This window comes from Lithobates pipiens, unplaced genomic scaffold (assembly GCF_037356315.1).
Source record: "Lithobates pipiens isolate NorthernLeopardFrog02 unplaced genomic scaffold, aLitPip1_a1.2 Scaffold_22, whole genome shotgun sequence".
NCBI classification, from domain to species: domain Eukaryota; kingdom Metazoa; phylum Chordata; class Amphibia; order Anura; family Ranidae; genus Lithobates; species Lithobates pipiens.
The window spans coordinates 83,025,770-83,041,934 of record NW_027507784.1 but is presented as its reverse complement, the minus strand read 5'-3'; the positions used below and the strand labels follow the sequence as shown (position 1 = coordinate 83,041,934).

The 16,165-nt window shown below is 43.2% G+C and overlaps 2 protein-coding genes across 2 annotated transcripts in view; one reads left to right on the top strand and one right to left on the bottom strand.

Annotated features, from left to right (window-relative positions):
- The window catches only part of CCNT2 (cyclin T2), a 103,495-nt gene that overhangs the window by 3,993 nt on the left and 83,337 nt on the right, over nt 1-16,165 (bottom strand). The window contains exon 10 of the mRNA XM_077447810.1: nt 10,881-10,938. Coding sequence (XP_077303936.1) covers nt 10,886-10,938 — 53 coding nt within the window. The 3' untranslated portion in view covers nt 10,881-10,885. The remainder of the gene's footprint in view (nt 1-10,880; nt 10,939-16,165) is intronic.
- MAP3K19 (mitogen-activated protein kinase kinase kinase 19) overlaps nt 1-16,165 on the top strand; it is a 115,212-nt gene that overhangs the window by 93,875 nt on the left and 5,172 nt on the right. The window contains exon 13 of the mRNA XM_077447807.1: nt 349-1,046. Within this exon, the coding sequence (XP_077303933.1) occupies nt 349-1,046 (698 nt within the window). The remainder of the gene's footprint in view (nt 1-348; nt 1,047-16,165) is intronic.

Genomic DNA, 16,165 nt, shown 5'->3' with positions numbered 1-16,165 from the left:
TGATTTCAATGGGTAGGAGCGGTATAGGAGCGGTGAATACACCGCTCCTTCACCGCTCCAAAGATGCGGCTAGCAGGACTTTTTTCACCGTCCTGCCAGCGCATCGCTCCAGTGTGAAAGCCCTCCGGCTTTCACACTGGAGGGAAAGGGGCCGGTTTTTTTCAGGCGCTACACAGGCGCTATTTTTAGCGCTGTAACGCCTGAATACCGCCCCAGTGTGAAAGCAGCCTTATAGTAACCGCTGTTTAATGGAGCTTTAGACCATTTATTTTCAATAGATGCAAACTAGCAGCTTCTAATGTACAGATGTACATACAATAAAAATGTCTTATTGTCCTTTGGCTACAGGTGTATAAAGGTCTCACAAGCCAAGGGGAGCTCATTGCCGCCAAGCAGGTGATGCTACATGCCTCAGACTCAGATGTTGCAGAGAAGGAGTACAAAAAGCTACAGGAGGAGGTGGACCTATTGAAGACTCTGAAACATGACAATATAGTCGGCTACCTGGGTACCTGTCTGCAGGACAATATAGTGACAATATTCATGGAGTATGTACCTGGGGGATCCATGGCCAACATTTTACGTGATTTTGGACCACTGCAAGAAGCTGTAATAAGTAAATTTACAAACCACATTTTGCAAGGCATTGCCTATCTGCACAAAAACAGGGTGGTGCACAGAGATATTAAGGGTAACAACGTCATGTTAATGCCCAACGGGGTCATCAAACTGATAGACTTTGGCTGTGCTAAACGCCTGAATGGACTGAGCATGAATAGCTCTCGGAGGGAAATGTTGAAATCAATGCATGGGACACCATACTGGATGGCCCCAGAAGTAATCAGCGAGTCTGGACACGGGGAGAAGTCGGACATATGGAGTATTGGTTGCACAGTGTTTGAGATGGCGACTGGAAAGCCTCCACTGGCACACATGAACAGGTTGGCAGCGATGTTTTATATTGCTGGACATAAAGGATTCATGCCAACTTTGCCTGACCACTTCTCAAAGAAAGCAAGGGACTTTGTAAACCTGTGCCTGATAAGGTGGGTCAATACCGTATGAGTGATTTACAAACACCGATAGAAAGTGAGATTTGCTAGTCAGTTTGCTAAAGACCTTTCATTTTCTGATCAGGATTGAACATAAAAGAACTATACTCAACACAGAACTATAGACAAAAAAGCATCCCCCCACCCCTCACCCTCACAAAATAGAATGCCAAAAATTCACAAAGAAAAATTACCAAACACATGAGTATCAGTCATGCTACACAGGGAACATCCCATGCCAATCTCTATATCCTATTTAGTTGGGATCACGTGAAAAAATATCGGTGCATTAGGTCACATTAGTGGCAGCTATGAGATCCAAGATCAGTGGTTTCTGGAGTCAAGTACTTTATGGCTTCTGCTGAATTTTAAGAGACCTTAAGCCCAGGTTCAGGTTGACATTCCCTCCCGCTTGTCAGTCCAATTCAGGGGCGATTTCAGAGACATCTGTGCGAGTTCCTGCACAGATGTCTATTGAAATTGCACCCGAAGTCACCAAAAGTAGTACTTTTGGGAATCGGTGCGGCGGACAGATTCGGACGGTGCCATTGCCAGCAATAGCTGCCGATTTGGCATGTGATTTGACATGTCAAATCGCATCAAAGTGAACCTAGGCTAAAATTTATATGAAGTAACAGGTTGTCTTGTCTTCAATTTCTCATCCAAATATAGGTTTAGTGCACTAAAATGAAATATGGCCACAGTCCGCACCCCTCTTACTGAATCTGGGGGTTCTTCTTCCCACAGGCTTCTGTCATTTTTTTAATCCAATGCAGCTGTGTGTGGCTTTGCTCACACAGCTGCATTACATATTCACAGAGATCAGCCCAGAGTCCCATTAACCACTGAGATAGAGGGATTTGCAGACCTCAACGGAGCACAAGCATAGCTCCCAACTGTTCCCAACTTCGAGGGACTGTCCCTGATTTGGAACAAAGTCTCTCTGTCATCCTCATTTGTTCCTCATTTTGGTCTGATCTATATAGTTGTACATAAAATGCACTATTTTTCAAAAGGTGTTTCCCAGTGCAAAACCTTTCATCCAAAGTTTAAATTTCTGCATTTGTAAAATTTCAAAAGCCAGTATAAAGGAATAGTAGTGGTAAAAAAAAGCACGTGTGTGTCTCTAAACGTGTAGTCCCATTGATAATGCCACCAAACCCAAAACTGAAATGATGTACTTCAGTATGGAACTGTGGCTGGAGAAATAGACTGCATGAGACTGTGTATTGTCCTCACAATCCACTATCACCTTTGCAATGCTTTGCAGGTAACAATGCAAAGAAATTTATAAACGCATTTTTTTTAATTAACATCAGTGTGGCTGCATTTATAAATTTAAAAAGTGGAACTTTAAGACCCCTTTCACACCAGGGCGTTTTGCAGGTGCTATAGCGTTAGAAATAGCACCTGCAATCCGCCCTAAAGAAGCTGCACCATTATGTGTAGTATGAAAGCCCCGAGGGCTTTCACACTACAGCGGTGCGCTGGCAGGACGTCAGGAAAAAGTCCTGCCAGCAGCTTCTTTGGAGCGGTGTGTTTACCGCTCCTCCACCGCTGCTCCCCATTGAAATCAATGGGGCAGCGCTAATACCGCCGGCAAAACGCCGCTATTGCGGCGTATTGCCGGCGATTTTAACCCTTTTTCAGCCACTAGCGCCGCAAATCCGCGGTAAAACGCCGCTAAAAATAACAGCGTTTTACCGCCCACGCTATGGGTGGTGTGGTGTGAAAGGGGTCTTAATCATTTCTCAGTCTAGCTCAGTTGTACATGTGAGGGCCTTTCAGCATAAAACTACATAAAACACAAATTAAGGGTAATTGACCAGTGGCGGACTGTCCATGCGGGGCGCAGGGGCGCTGCCCCCCTAATCCACATGCAGGGCGCCGGACACATGGATTGCAGCAGGGTATTTTGGGGGTTTTTTTTAGGCTTCAAAAAGAGACTTCAAAAAAGGGTGGGGTCAGGGCGCAGAGCACTGCGATCTGAACCCACCCAGTTGTGTGACAATAGCAAATATGTAAGGATTGAAAGACTAAAAAAAATTGGTGGCACATAATGAGAGGAGGAATCATTAAAAAAGTATAAATTGTATTACAGTATAGTTAAAAAACAACATACAAAACAACACCCTGTATGCCCAATAATGCAGTTACAGAGCTGGATCAAAAATATAAACATTGATTTGGTAATGTATCAAAGTAAAAAAAATAATTGATCCAGTAATGCCTCCAAGAACTTGCTGGTCATTGATCCAGTAATGCCTCCAAGAACTTGCTTGTCGCCGTGTCTCACTAGAATATTAGCTTCCTCAGGACAGATACTGGGCAGGTACTGGTATATTTAAAAGTGCATCTCTCAGTATTTCATGAAGCGCATATCTAAATAACAGTACTTATTCCACCATTTATGCAGGAAAGGTACATGTAAACAAACTAACTGGTAAGCCTGTGGAGCAGGGTATAGGGATACCTCACAAAACTAGACAGACATCCGAAAAGATGAAGTTTCAAAAGTCCATATATGTGTATGCAGTGACAACATGCATGCATATCATGTGGTTTATAGTAGATACCACTAAATGGAACAAAAAATATTCATTATAGTACATTATGGGATAAGACGCACTCATACATTTCAAGTCAATAGATATGGATATAAAACACTGTCTAAGAGGATTGAGGTTTTATATGAGGGGATAGAGTCTGCATAAAAACTGTAATGAAATAGCTCTCACCTGATGTATAACAATCATATAAATTAGGAGTGCCAAGTATGGATCACACACACAGAGGTAAGCTGTAAGGTCTTACTCTCAACGTTTCTGGCAAAGAATCTGAAAGAAAATATATAGTATCTACAATTAGGCATTAGCCCTCTAAACTGGGTATAAGTTAGCCAAAATCAAGGATGGTGCTTACCAGGAATACCAGATATGGCCCCAAAGTTACAATACCAATATGTTACATAGCTAGGTATAGAATCCCCTCGATTATAAAGATGGCATATCTAGGAAAAGAGTATAAATGCCTATTAGGTACTTAAAATATAAGTAGGTAAAAACCTAAGTGCAGACAGAGATAGGACAGAGATAAACACCCACCTGAGTATATAAGTATTAAACTTATCCCAAATGGGAAGACCTATTGGTAGGACCCAGGCAGATAATGCCACAAACAAGGGAGAATATATACCCCTACAAAGAAAAGATGGTATACGGATGGGGTGAGTAACTGAACGTAAACAACCATTACATGACAGTTCCCTAGAAAAACTGTCAAGAATAAAGCTTACCCTTGAACACTACTCCAGTGTGTACAGCTTTCCCCTCCATGTGTAAGCCAGATCTCCAAACACTCCCTTTTTATAGAAGGGCATAGGGTAACAAGGGGGGAGTGATGAGCAATTACCAGCAAGAGTGGGGAGGCAACAGGAGAAGGTAGAGCACCTAACCAAGGTTGCATGTGATGTGGTGTATGCGCGGTGATCACACGGTGCGTCTCTTCCCGCATGTGATCTGCCTTGTTTTGATCTGTGCCCATTGGTCCACCTTCTAGGGTTGCATGTAGAAGTGCACCAACTTGGTTAGGTGCCCTAATAACTTCCCCCGTTGCCTCCCCACTCTTGCTGGTAATTGCTCATCAGCTCTGGCAACTATTGATGACGCGGTTAGGGTCACATGACTAACAGTCACGTGACGACATGGCGCATCACGTGATATGGAGTTTTGGTGCCAACAATCACTCCCCCCTTGTTACCCTATGCCCGTCTATAAAAAGGGAGTGTTTGGAGATCTGGCTTACACACGGAGAGGACAGCTGTACACACTGGAGTGTAGGGTAAGGGTACGCTTTATTCTTGACAGTTTTTCTAGGGAACTGTCATGTAATGGTTGTTTACATTCAGTTACTCACCCCTTCCATATACCTTCTTTTCTTTGTAGGGGTATATATTCTCCCTCGTTTACGTGGCATTATCTGCCTGGGTCTTACCAATAAGCCTTCCCATTTGGGATAAGTGTAATACGCATACACTTAGGTGGGTGTTTATCTCTGTCTGCACTTAGGTTTTTACCTACTTATATTTTAAGTACCTAATAGACATTTATACTCTTTTTTCCTAGCTATGCCATCTATCTTTATAATCAAGGGGCTTCTATACCTAACATATTGGTATTGTAACTTTGGGGCCATATCTGGTACTCCTGGTAAGGATCATCCTTGATTTTCGCTCACTTTTCCCCGACTTAGAAGGCTTATACTATCTATATGTATTCTTTTCAGATTCTCTTCCAGAAACATGGATAGTGAGACCTTCTTACAGCTTACCTCTGTGTGCAATCCATACCACTCCTAATTTATACGATTGTTATACATCAGGTGAGAGCTATTTCAGTACAGCTTTTAATGCGGACTCTATCCTCTCATATAAAACCTTAATCCTCTAATGCCGCGTACACACGGTTGGAGAATCCGTCGGAATGCGTCTTATCGGACCGTGTCGTCAGATAATCCGACTGTGTGTGGTATGCATCGGACTGATTCCGTCCGAATCTCCGTCCAACCCAATTTTCCAACATGTTGGAAATATTTCCCGACCAACTGGGCCGGTCGGACGTAATCCGATCATGTGTAGAGAATTTTGATCTGACCAAGTGCCACGCATGCTCAGATCAAATTCCTACATCAAAGCTATTGGCTACTAGCCTGAATCTAGTCCCATCGTAACGAAATTACGTCATCACGTTCTGAAAGATCTGATTTTTCGACAACTTAGTCCGACCGTATGTATGCAACAGTTTCGGACACAATCCATCAGACTAAATCTGACGGACAAAATCCGACGGATTTGGTTGTGGAAATCTCCGACCGTGTGTACGTGGGCTTAGACAGCGTTTAAATCCATATCTATTGACTTTAAATGTATGGGTGCATTTTATCCCATAATGTACTATAATGAATATTTTTTGTTCCATTAAGTGGTATCTAATATAGACCACATGATATGCATGCATGTTGTCACTGCATACATATATATGGACTTTTGAAACTTTGTCTTTTCGGATGTTTGTATAGTTTTGCGAGATGTTCCTATACCCTGTGCCACAGGATTACCAAGCAAGCATATATGTTGTCACGTCTATGTATAGTTTATGTTTACATGTACCTTTCCTGGACAAATGTTGGAATAAGTACTGTTAGGGCCGGTTCACACAGCGAAGTCGCCCCCGAAGTCGCCCCCGAAGTCGCCCCAAAGTAGTACAGGAACCTTTTTTCTGAGTCGGAGCGACTCGAGTCGCTCCTCTCAGAACGGTTCCATTGTACAGAATGGGGGCGACTTGCGGGAGCGAGGCGAGGCGAGCCGTGTCGCCTCGCGTCGCAGTGTGAACCGGCCCTTATACTTATATAGATATGTACTACATGAAACACCAATATATGCACTTTTTCTGCTTTTAAAAAAAAAAACAGTACCTGCCCAGGAAGCTAATATTCTAGCGAAATGCGTAGACAAGCAAGTTCTTGGAGGCATTACTGGATCAATTCTTTTTTACTTTGATAAATTACAAAGTCAATCTTTATATCTTTGATCCAGCCCTCTGTAACCTCATTATTGGGTAACTGGTAACTGTGTCCATACAGGGTGTTTTGTATGTTGTTTATGTTTTTTTTTTAACTATGCTGTAATAAAATTTATACTTTTGTTAACTCCTCCTCTCATTATGTGCCCATAAATCCACCTTTTTTTTTTTTTTTTTTTTTTTTAAGTCTTTCAATCCCTGCATATATATATTTCAGAAAAATGTTATAATTGTACCGGCGCTCAGACCTACCCCTTCTTTCCCTAAAGGTGCGCTGCAAACCCAATCTAACTCACCCACCCCGTGGGCTAAAGATAAGTGCTCAATATATATTTGGGGGTTGCTCCTCCTTCTAATAGTCCTCCCCAATTGATAAATTATAGTCAAACCGAATGTGTACCAAACTCATATAAACACACTACTTCTATTATCTCAGAGTGATCACCCCAAAAAGTTCATAACCAAAAATACGCTAATTATTTTGTATCATAAGTTTCATATCCCATTCAATCATTAGATCAATAGATCACAGTCCTTTTCATGCAATGGTTCTTCTCAATCAGCTCCCATTGTTTCAACTTTATCCACGTTCACCTTCTGGTGGGTATTCCACATATATCACCCAAAAACAAGATCGTGCCACCACCACCTCAAAGAATGGCCACTCACCAGACTTCACCATACAATGAGCCTTCAGTTCATTCAACGGATAACCAATCCTCTATTAACTCTCCCGTTAGCAATTCCTCAATTACCGTGTGCCCATACAAAAGTAGATAAGACCAACATAGTGTAAAACCGTAACACCTTTAATTAAGAAATTCTTTCAAATATTGCACTCACATTTCAGTGTGTCTATTGGCCGACACCAAGCTTATCCAGCCATATAAGAATTGCATGGAAAAAGGGCAAGCCGATGATGTTCCGCAGGTTGCACTCTCCTCCCTCCACTCGGCTAACCTGTTCCTAGCTGTACCTTAAAGAAAATGTATCTCCCACAGCTTCTACGCGTTTCACAGTTTTGCGTCGTCAGGAAGCTGCCAATAGACACACTGAAATGTGAGTGCAATATTTTAAAGAATTTCTTAATTAAAGGTGAAAAGGACTGTGATCTAATGATTGAATGGGATATGAATTCACATGAAACTTATGATACAAAATAATTAGCGTTTTTTTGGTTATGAACTGTTTGGGGGTTATTATGGGGTGATCACTCTTTGCGATAATAGAGGTAGTGTATATGAGTTTGGTACACATTCAGTTTGAGTATACTTTATAAATTGGGGAGGACTATTAGAAGGAGGCGCAACCCCCAAATATATATTGAGCATATATATATTTCGGCTGTTGTCATGGTGAGGGTCTTCCCTGCTAATACCAAATATTCACAACTGTCTTCCTGATTCTCCTCCAGGCCAATCAGGAAGCGGGTCCTGTCCTGAGACCTGACTGGCCAGGGCTTAGGACTCCCTGGCCAATCATGTCTAAGGACACATTTCCTTTTCAACCGGGAGGAGAAGCAACCGGCCTGGCTCTTCCTTCCCCCTGCCTCCTAAGCTAAGTCGGTCTAACTCCCCGGGGAGGAGGTCTGTTTGCGGAGATCGCTGCCTTTTTTTCCCTCCATCAGTCTCCTGCGGAGGTGGTGTGTGCGCGCTTGTGGATGATTGTAGTCTTCCCATCTGCCTCCTGAGGGGGGTGCTTGCAGCGACCGCCACCTTCCCGTCTGTCTCCCCAAGCGGGGGAGGCTGGAGTGGCTGGCATTCGTTTTTTCACTCCCCCCTGAAATATTTAGCATCAGCCGCCACTGTAATTGGCTTTCTGATTTTAACATTTTATTGTCTCTTAGATTGCATTAGTCTCTCAATGCTCAAACTCACGTGTAGCCTTTAAAAAAGCAATTTCAGATGTGAACTTAAAGTGGTTCTAAAGGCTGAAGGTTTTTCACCTTCATGCGTTCTCTATGCATGAAGGTATAAAGCATTCAGTATGCAGCTACCCCCACAGACTCTTCTAATTTTTACCCAAGCCTGATCCAGTGATGTGCATGAGAGCGGCAGCTCTCCCATCTCTCTGCCTCCTGATTAGCTGAAACAATAGCAGGAGCCATTGGCTGTGGCCAATCGCAGCTCACAGCCAGGGAGGAGGGAGCAGGGACACAAAGCGGGGCTCGGGTTGGGAGTGTGCACAAGTGCCCCCATAGCAAGCAGTATGGGGCACTTGGCGAAGAGGGGGGGCCAGGAGCATTGGACCTTGGCGGGAGACCCAAAAAGAAGAGGATCAGGGGTCCTCTGTGCAAAACCATTACACAGAGCAGGTAAGTATAACATGTTTGTACTCCATTTACCTAAGAATGGATTCACACAGTTCCTTATGCAGCATGCATGGTAATGCACACATGTAGGTGTGAATGGGACCATATAATCTCAATTTCCCTTTCATAGAAAAACTGCAGTGCATAGATGTGAACCAGCCACACAGAAAACAATGGTATTTCTACATGTAATGCATTTTCATACAGCAAAAAGCACAAGTGTGAATTTGCCCTTATTCTCACTTCTCTGAATCCACAAAGCATATTATAAGATGACTGGGAGTGTACTTCCTCAGGTTTGTCCTGTATCAGCCATCACTTTAAATATTTCAAGCTGGTTTAAATCCAATTAGTGGGTGTGAGGAGTATCTTAGTGTGTGAGGCTGTGTGTGTGTCAGCAAGGTAGCTGTCAGTGGGTGTGTTTGGGAACAGCTCTCCTGCATAACAAGCAGGTGATCCCAGAATACAGACTTAAAAGGACTGAGGTGGCCAGATCCACAACACAGCCTGATCAAGGTTTTTAATTTGTGATTGGATTGTAACTTCGCAGGTTAAATTATAATATGTAAAATCTCACATGTAAATGTACAGGTACTGTTTAGCACTAAGGTACATAATGACAATAAGAAAATCGTATGACATTAAACCTTAGCAGAATAGTGGCCACTATAATTTGGGGAACAGTGGTGTAGCATAGCTTCCAACTGTCCCTGATTTGGAGCAATGTCGCTCTGTCCTTCTTTCCTCCTCATTTGTCCTTCATTTTGGCCTGATCTATAGTTGTACAGAAAATGCACCATCTATAAGAAAGTGTTTTACAGTGCCCAGCTTTTCATCCGATTTCTAAATTGCTGCATTTGTAAATTTTCACAAGCAAATATTAAGGAATAGTAGTAAAAAAAAAAAAGCACTTATAAGTTTAATCATTTTTTTGTATAAGGCCTCTTTGACAAAACCGATCCGTTCAGGTCCACCTGTCAGTTTTTTCGGCGACCTGAGCGGATGCTCCATAGAGGACTATGGAGCGTCGGATGTCTGCGTTGACATGTCCGCTGACATCCGACCTGCTCCAAAAAAAAGCTACTTTTCCATCCGTCTGCGGTCCGTCATCATCAGATCTCCAAATGTATAGAAACAGAACAAAACTCTGGATAGCCGCACTCCGGGTTGAGTAAAAATTAGGTGCCTTTAATTCTTCAAATGCAAGTGCAAAACTCCATTGAACAACACATCACAGCAAAGGGGAACAAAAAATAAAATAAAAAAAATGGAAGGCTACTGACACGTTTCACGCTACAAACAGCGCTTACTCATAGCTATAAGTAAGCGCTGTTTGTAGCGTGAAACGCATCAGCAACCTTGTTCCATTTTTTTTTGTTCCCCTTTGCTGTGATGTGTTGTTCAATGGAGTTTTGCACTTGCATTTGAAGAATTAAAGGCACCTAATTTTTACTCAATCCAGAGTGCGGCTATCCAGAGTTTTGTTCTGTTTCTATACATTTGGCTCATGCAATCAGCCTGTACCTGAAACCCCTACCTACTCGGAGAGTTAGCAGCCTGTCAGTGGTTTCACCTGGAGCAGTAAAATTTCTGTTTGTTTTGTCGACTTTCTGGATTCTTTACATCATCCGATCTCCCATAGGGGAGAGCGGCTCTCTGACAGTTGCAGTGTGCAGATACAGACTTGTCATCTTCCTGCTCAGCGGGGATCACTCCGTCGAGCAAGCGGATGTTCACGGGGCGGATCAGCGCGGATCCATCTCGTGTGAAAGAGCCAATTCTCCTATAAGGGGGCATGGCAGGAGGTGTGTCTTATGCCTACATACTTTTGCGAAAAGGTGTCCCTCGTTCCCATCTCAGAAAGTTGGGTGGTATGGTGTAGCATTGTTAAATTACAACCAGCAGTGCATGTTTATTGAATGAGTGGTTGTCACTTACCATGACTATGGAGGCGGAAGTAACAGGAAGGCTTGAGGATCAAAAGTTTCAACTTCATCTGAAAAGAAAATATAGGAGATCTCAACAAGGGAGATCACTTACAGGTTTAGTTCCAGTGCTTAACGAATAAAAATACACATCACTTTATATCCAATATAAAAACAGTATTGCGATGGGCAAGGCATGCAAAAATATAACTACAGTATTTATGCATAATATTAATAAAATAAAAAGTCTGTGGCCACCTGACCATCACACACAGTATATGTCCTAAAGAATATGGAAACACTAAACTAAACTCTTAAAACCAGGTTCCAAATGAAGGTTATTAATATTACAATGGCATTTAAGAAAAGTGCTCGCTTCCAATCTTGTGATAACAGTATGAAAAAGACCCTATTCTGTTCATCAAAACTGTGCCCCTGTACGCAAAGCCAGCTACATTAACCACAGGTCTACAAAGGCAGGTTTATGGATGGCATGAGCTTGGTACCGGCTTTAAGGGCTTTTCTGATAAGCGACTAGGTGGCTATAGATCTGGTGGAGCACTTATGGGGCTCTCAAAAGGCACCCACCCCCATCTTTTCTCTAGGCAGCTGTGCACCATTGGAAACAGTTTCCTTATTGAGAACAGGAGGAACTCTGGGAATGGATCTCTCCTGCGACCGATGACCCTGGAAGTGACGTGCATCACTTCCAACGTCACAGCTGTCATTCCTCGGCTAGTGTAGCTGAGGATGCAGCTTTTCAAACACATTGAACAGCTGCGTTGGTAGACAATGGGGACATAGCTTTTTTTTTGGGGGGGGGGTTGTTAGCTGCCTTGTAACAGCTTTCAGAATTTAAAAATGGCGCTGTTTAGATCCAGGGAAAACAGGAAGTCATGACAATACTAGAAAAATTATTTAAGCAATTTTCACATTTTACAAGCTTGTAATATATAGAGCCTACCAGAGTACCAATATTCAAAAAGTGCTCCATCCCTAATTTCATCCTCCATTGACTTTTCCATACTTTGTGTATTGGTGGCTTAAGATTAAATTTAACCCTTATATGTGATACCTTATAATAATACTTAGAATTATTTATCCTGTTCTCTTGTGCTTTTATCGTGCTATATTCTAAATTTCCCTTCACGTGATTTCTTTTTTTAAACACTTTTCCCCTCCCACCCGCACCAACCCCCCCATACTCCCCTCGTCCCACAACCCACCCTACCCTCCCTTTTAATACCACCCCCTCCCTCCCTTCCCTCCACCTATCAAGGTGCTCCCCACGGGAGTTTAACGTGACCGAAACATCCATAACCCACCTATTACCCACACTCACAATCACCGCCCCGTTATCTCCCCCCCCCATCCTACCATCACTTAACTTCCAAATCCAACTAAGTATTTGTCAATCAGCTTTATAACCACCCCCCTCCCTTGCTATCTACCCTCCCTTTCCCCCTGGATATTCTGTAAGGATGCCCTATTAGCTTCCAACCAGTGTGATGCCCCATCTGCAGAGTCAAAAATCTGTACCCCATCCGGGGTCGTCACCCGCAGTCTTGCTGGATATAAAAGAGCATACGGTACTTTATATGACTGCAGGGTGGCTTTAATTGTCCGAAATTCCGCTCTACGTCTCTGCAGTTCGGGAGAGTAATCTGGATAGAGTGAAATCTTTGAACCTTTAAAGGAGATGTCTCCCAACTCCCTCGCCTTGCGCATTAATGTCACCTTGTCCTTGTAATTAAAGAGCTTCAGCAGCATGGGTCTGGGACGCCCTCCGGGGAGCGGGGCTCTAAAGGGAAACCGATGGGCTCGTTCTATCGAGAAAAAAGGTGAGAAACTTTCCTTTCCGAACATATCTACAAACCAGGACTCCAAAAATTTTATAGCGTCAGGGCCTTCGCTTTTCTCAGGTAGCCCCAGCATCCTGATATTATCCCTACGGGATCTATTTTCTAATTCATCCATTTTAATAGCATAGCTGTCCAATTGCTTTTTCATATTCTTAACCTCCGCCTGGGTTGGATATAAGTCATCTTCCAATTGACTTATTCTCGTTTCCAGCACCGTTGTTCTTTCAACTACTTTTTGAATGTCTTGACGAACTAGTAATATTTCCTCCTTCATTCCCGTTAACTGAACTGCCAGGTCTCCCAATGACAGTTTACATGCGTTTACCGCTAATAGGACATCCTTCAGTGTTGGGGCCTCCTCCACTAGTGGATTTTCACTCACAACTGGCTCCGGATCACCTTGGATACCCCCCTGGCTCTTGTTACTTTTACTCTTACACTCCGATACTGGCGTAGCCACGGGAGCCGGATGGCCTTGGCTTTTTCTATCAGCGGGGCCCCCATGCTGGGTTTTACTTTGTACCATCTGTCCCCCCTTAGTTGGCGTTTGGGCCGGGGTATGCACAAACCGCTCTAATTTTGCTGCGGCTGACATTGCTGCCTGATTACTTTTTTCCTTTTCTTTGGACGAGCGGAGATGTTGTGTTCCCGTACCCTCCTGGTGGGGCTGTTCCTCACCTCGACGCCTTGACATTTTGACTTGTATATGGAGGGAGGGGGGAAGCAAGGACAAAAAAAAAAAAAAAAAAAAAAGGGGGAAGCCAGAGACACTGATGCTATATACAGCAAGTACCCAGGGTAAAGCCAAAAAAAGAGACCTTAGTATAAGAACCTTCAGGCATTCCTATAGTTCCATGCTGCGTAGAGGGAAAAAGGAAGGAGGGAGAGAATAAAAAATATTCTTACAGGCTGCTGCTTGCTGGCGCTTACTACCAGGATATAACCTGATTTTTTTTTTTTTTTTTCCCTTCCCTTTTTTAATTCTTAACTGTATCGTCCGTTACTTTCTTTATAGGTCATTCGGACGAGTATACCATTAGGGAGGCGAACCGTTTAAAAAGTGTCACTGGGATATCAAACAGGTTGTGTGAGGAGTCTTGTCATCCAGAGAAATACAAACTGATAGATAGCAGTATACACATATATACCCTTACAATTCCTTTCTTCAATGAAAGCTGTAGCCCCTAGATCCTTCACAACTGCAAAAGAAAAGCATACAGCAAACAGAACAAGGCAGAATAGGGTAACCTATATACCGCTGCCTCTGCTCCCATATACCAGGTGAAGTCAGCTATTATAGTCTATTACAGTCGGCTGGCCGGGCGCCTCCTGTATACCGGCCGTTTTGTTTTTCCTCGCCACAGGGGGGGCTACTCCTAGCCTATTTTCCCCCGCGGGGGGTACTCACGGATACCATGGCTGGCATGTCTCGGCTTCTCCGCTCCAGCAGTGCCCGGGGTGTCCTCGGCCGGCTTCCGTTTGCGTCCGTATATCTTCGGCTGCTTTCGGCCAGCTTCGGCATATACCGGCATATACCGGCTCTTCAGCTCTCCTGGAGCGCTCCGGCCGAACTCCACCCCCAGGTACACATCGGATTTTCCGCCTGGCCGCCGATTATAGATCCGATGGGGGTAAGACAGCGTGGCGGCGTCTCGCTCACCTCAGCCCAGCCACATCCTCACACTGCACACCACGCCCCCCTCACATCCGGCCACTCCCCCACATTTTACAAGCTTGCTTCGTTTTTATTTTATTTGCTATAGCGATTCACAGTTTAGCAAATAGAGGGAGCTCTCTGTGGATAGTGCAATTACTCTGTTAAAAACTGTTGAAACGGTGGCTACCTGGGAAGAGCACCTTTAGACCTATAATGGAAGGAAGGAGCAGTAAAGTGCAAACACTATACAGCACGGAGTATGTAATGAGAAAGGACCATAAAATCCCTTTAAGGAAAAAAAAATTGAATTAGCTCATACAGGAGAACATTTAATCTCTCCGTCAGCCAGTATAAACACCCAACCTGCACATATCATGGGAGTAGCATATTTTTCTTGGCAATGGCAACCCCTTCAGCTGTTTTCCCAAAAACCCATCTGAAGTATATATTTGTATCTATGCTTGCAATAAATGTATCTTTGTGTTGCATAGAACTCTACTTGAAATATGTGCAGCTCAGTCTGCTCTCCCAGGAAATTATTTCAAAGCCAAATCCATAAACTATCCAATGTATCCATTGAATGTGAACAAGCAGGTTTAGCAGTAAACTCATCAAATGCTTCAGCAAATAAATTGGTTGAGTGATAACTCTAATGCAAAGCAAATTACCCTCATCAGCTTTTCTTTTAGCACAATACAATATACAGTCAAAAAGTAATCAGATGCCTGTCTTTACACGCACATGAACGTTAATGGCATCCCAGTCTTAGTCCGTAGGGTTCAATATTGAGTTGGCCCACCCTTTGCAGCTATAACAGCTTCAACTCTTCTGGGAAGGCCGTCCACAAGGTTTAGGAGTGTGTCTATGGGGATGTTTGACCATTCTTCCAGAAGTGCATTTGTGAGGTCATGCAGGAAGGGGAAGTGCCCAGTATAGAAGTGGTTAAACAATGTCCTAATGGGTTAAAAATCTCAATTTGAGTTCTGCATTGTATGTTAATCAGAGGAAATTCAATGTGTCCCTTCACTTTCAAATTGTTTCGAGTGTATTCCAATCTACCAAAAAGCTCAAAAAATATATATATATTTTATGCATGCTGTGTGAATGAAAATGCTGTGGGGGTTCTTCAAATTTGACAGCAAAAGTGGAAATGTAAAGTGTATTTGCAGACTTTTTAAATTTACGTTTTCAATGTAGTAGCAAACAGTTTAATCCATTTTTTACTTTTTTTAATGTCCCAATGGGGAGATTTTCCTTCACTTCCTGTCCCAGAGACAACAGGAAATGAGAATAAATCTCTCCAAACTGAGGGAATTCCCCTATCAGACAGCTGTCACTGGACAAGTGTCCATATTGATAGATTCTTCAGTAGACTCCAAGGTTGAATCTGGAAAAAATAAAAAATACAATTTTGCAGAATCTTTTCTTTACTACTTTTTTTTAAAAAAACAACTCAATTTGTGGGTACAGAAGTATAATAAAGCTGGTAAGTTCACTAAAATCCTTGCATAGCATATAATTTTGAACTTGTATAAAAAAAATAAAATAAAACTGAATAAGACTTTGGATGTTAACCACTTGAGATCCGCGCTATAGTCAATTGACGGCTACAGCGCGGATCTCCTTTTCCGGGACGACGTCTATTGACGTCGTCCCGTGTACGAGCGGCCTGCGCGCGCGGTGCGCTCTGTGATCGGCGAGTCCATGAGACTCGCCTAATCACCGATCCGTGCAAGGGGTCGATCCCGATCCCTTATCACGTGATCAGCTGTCAGCCAA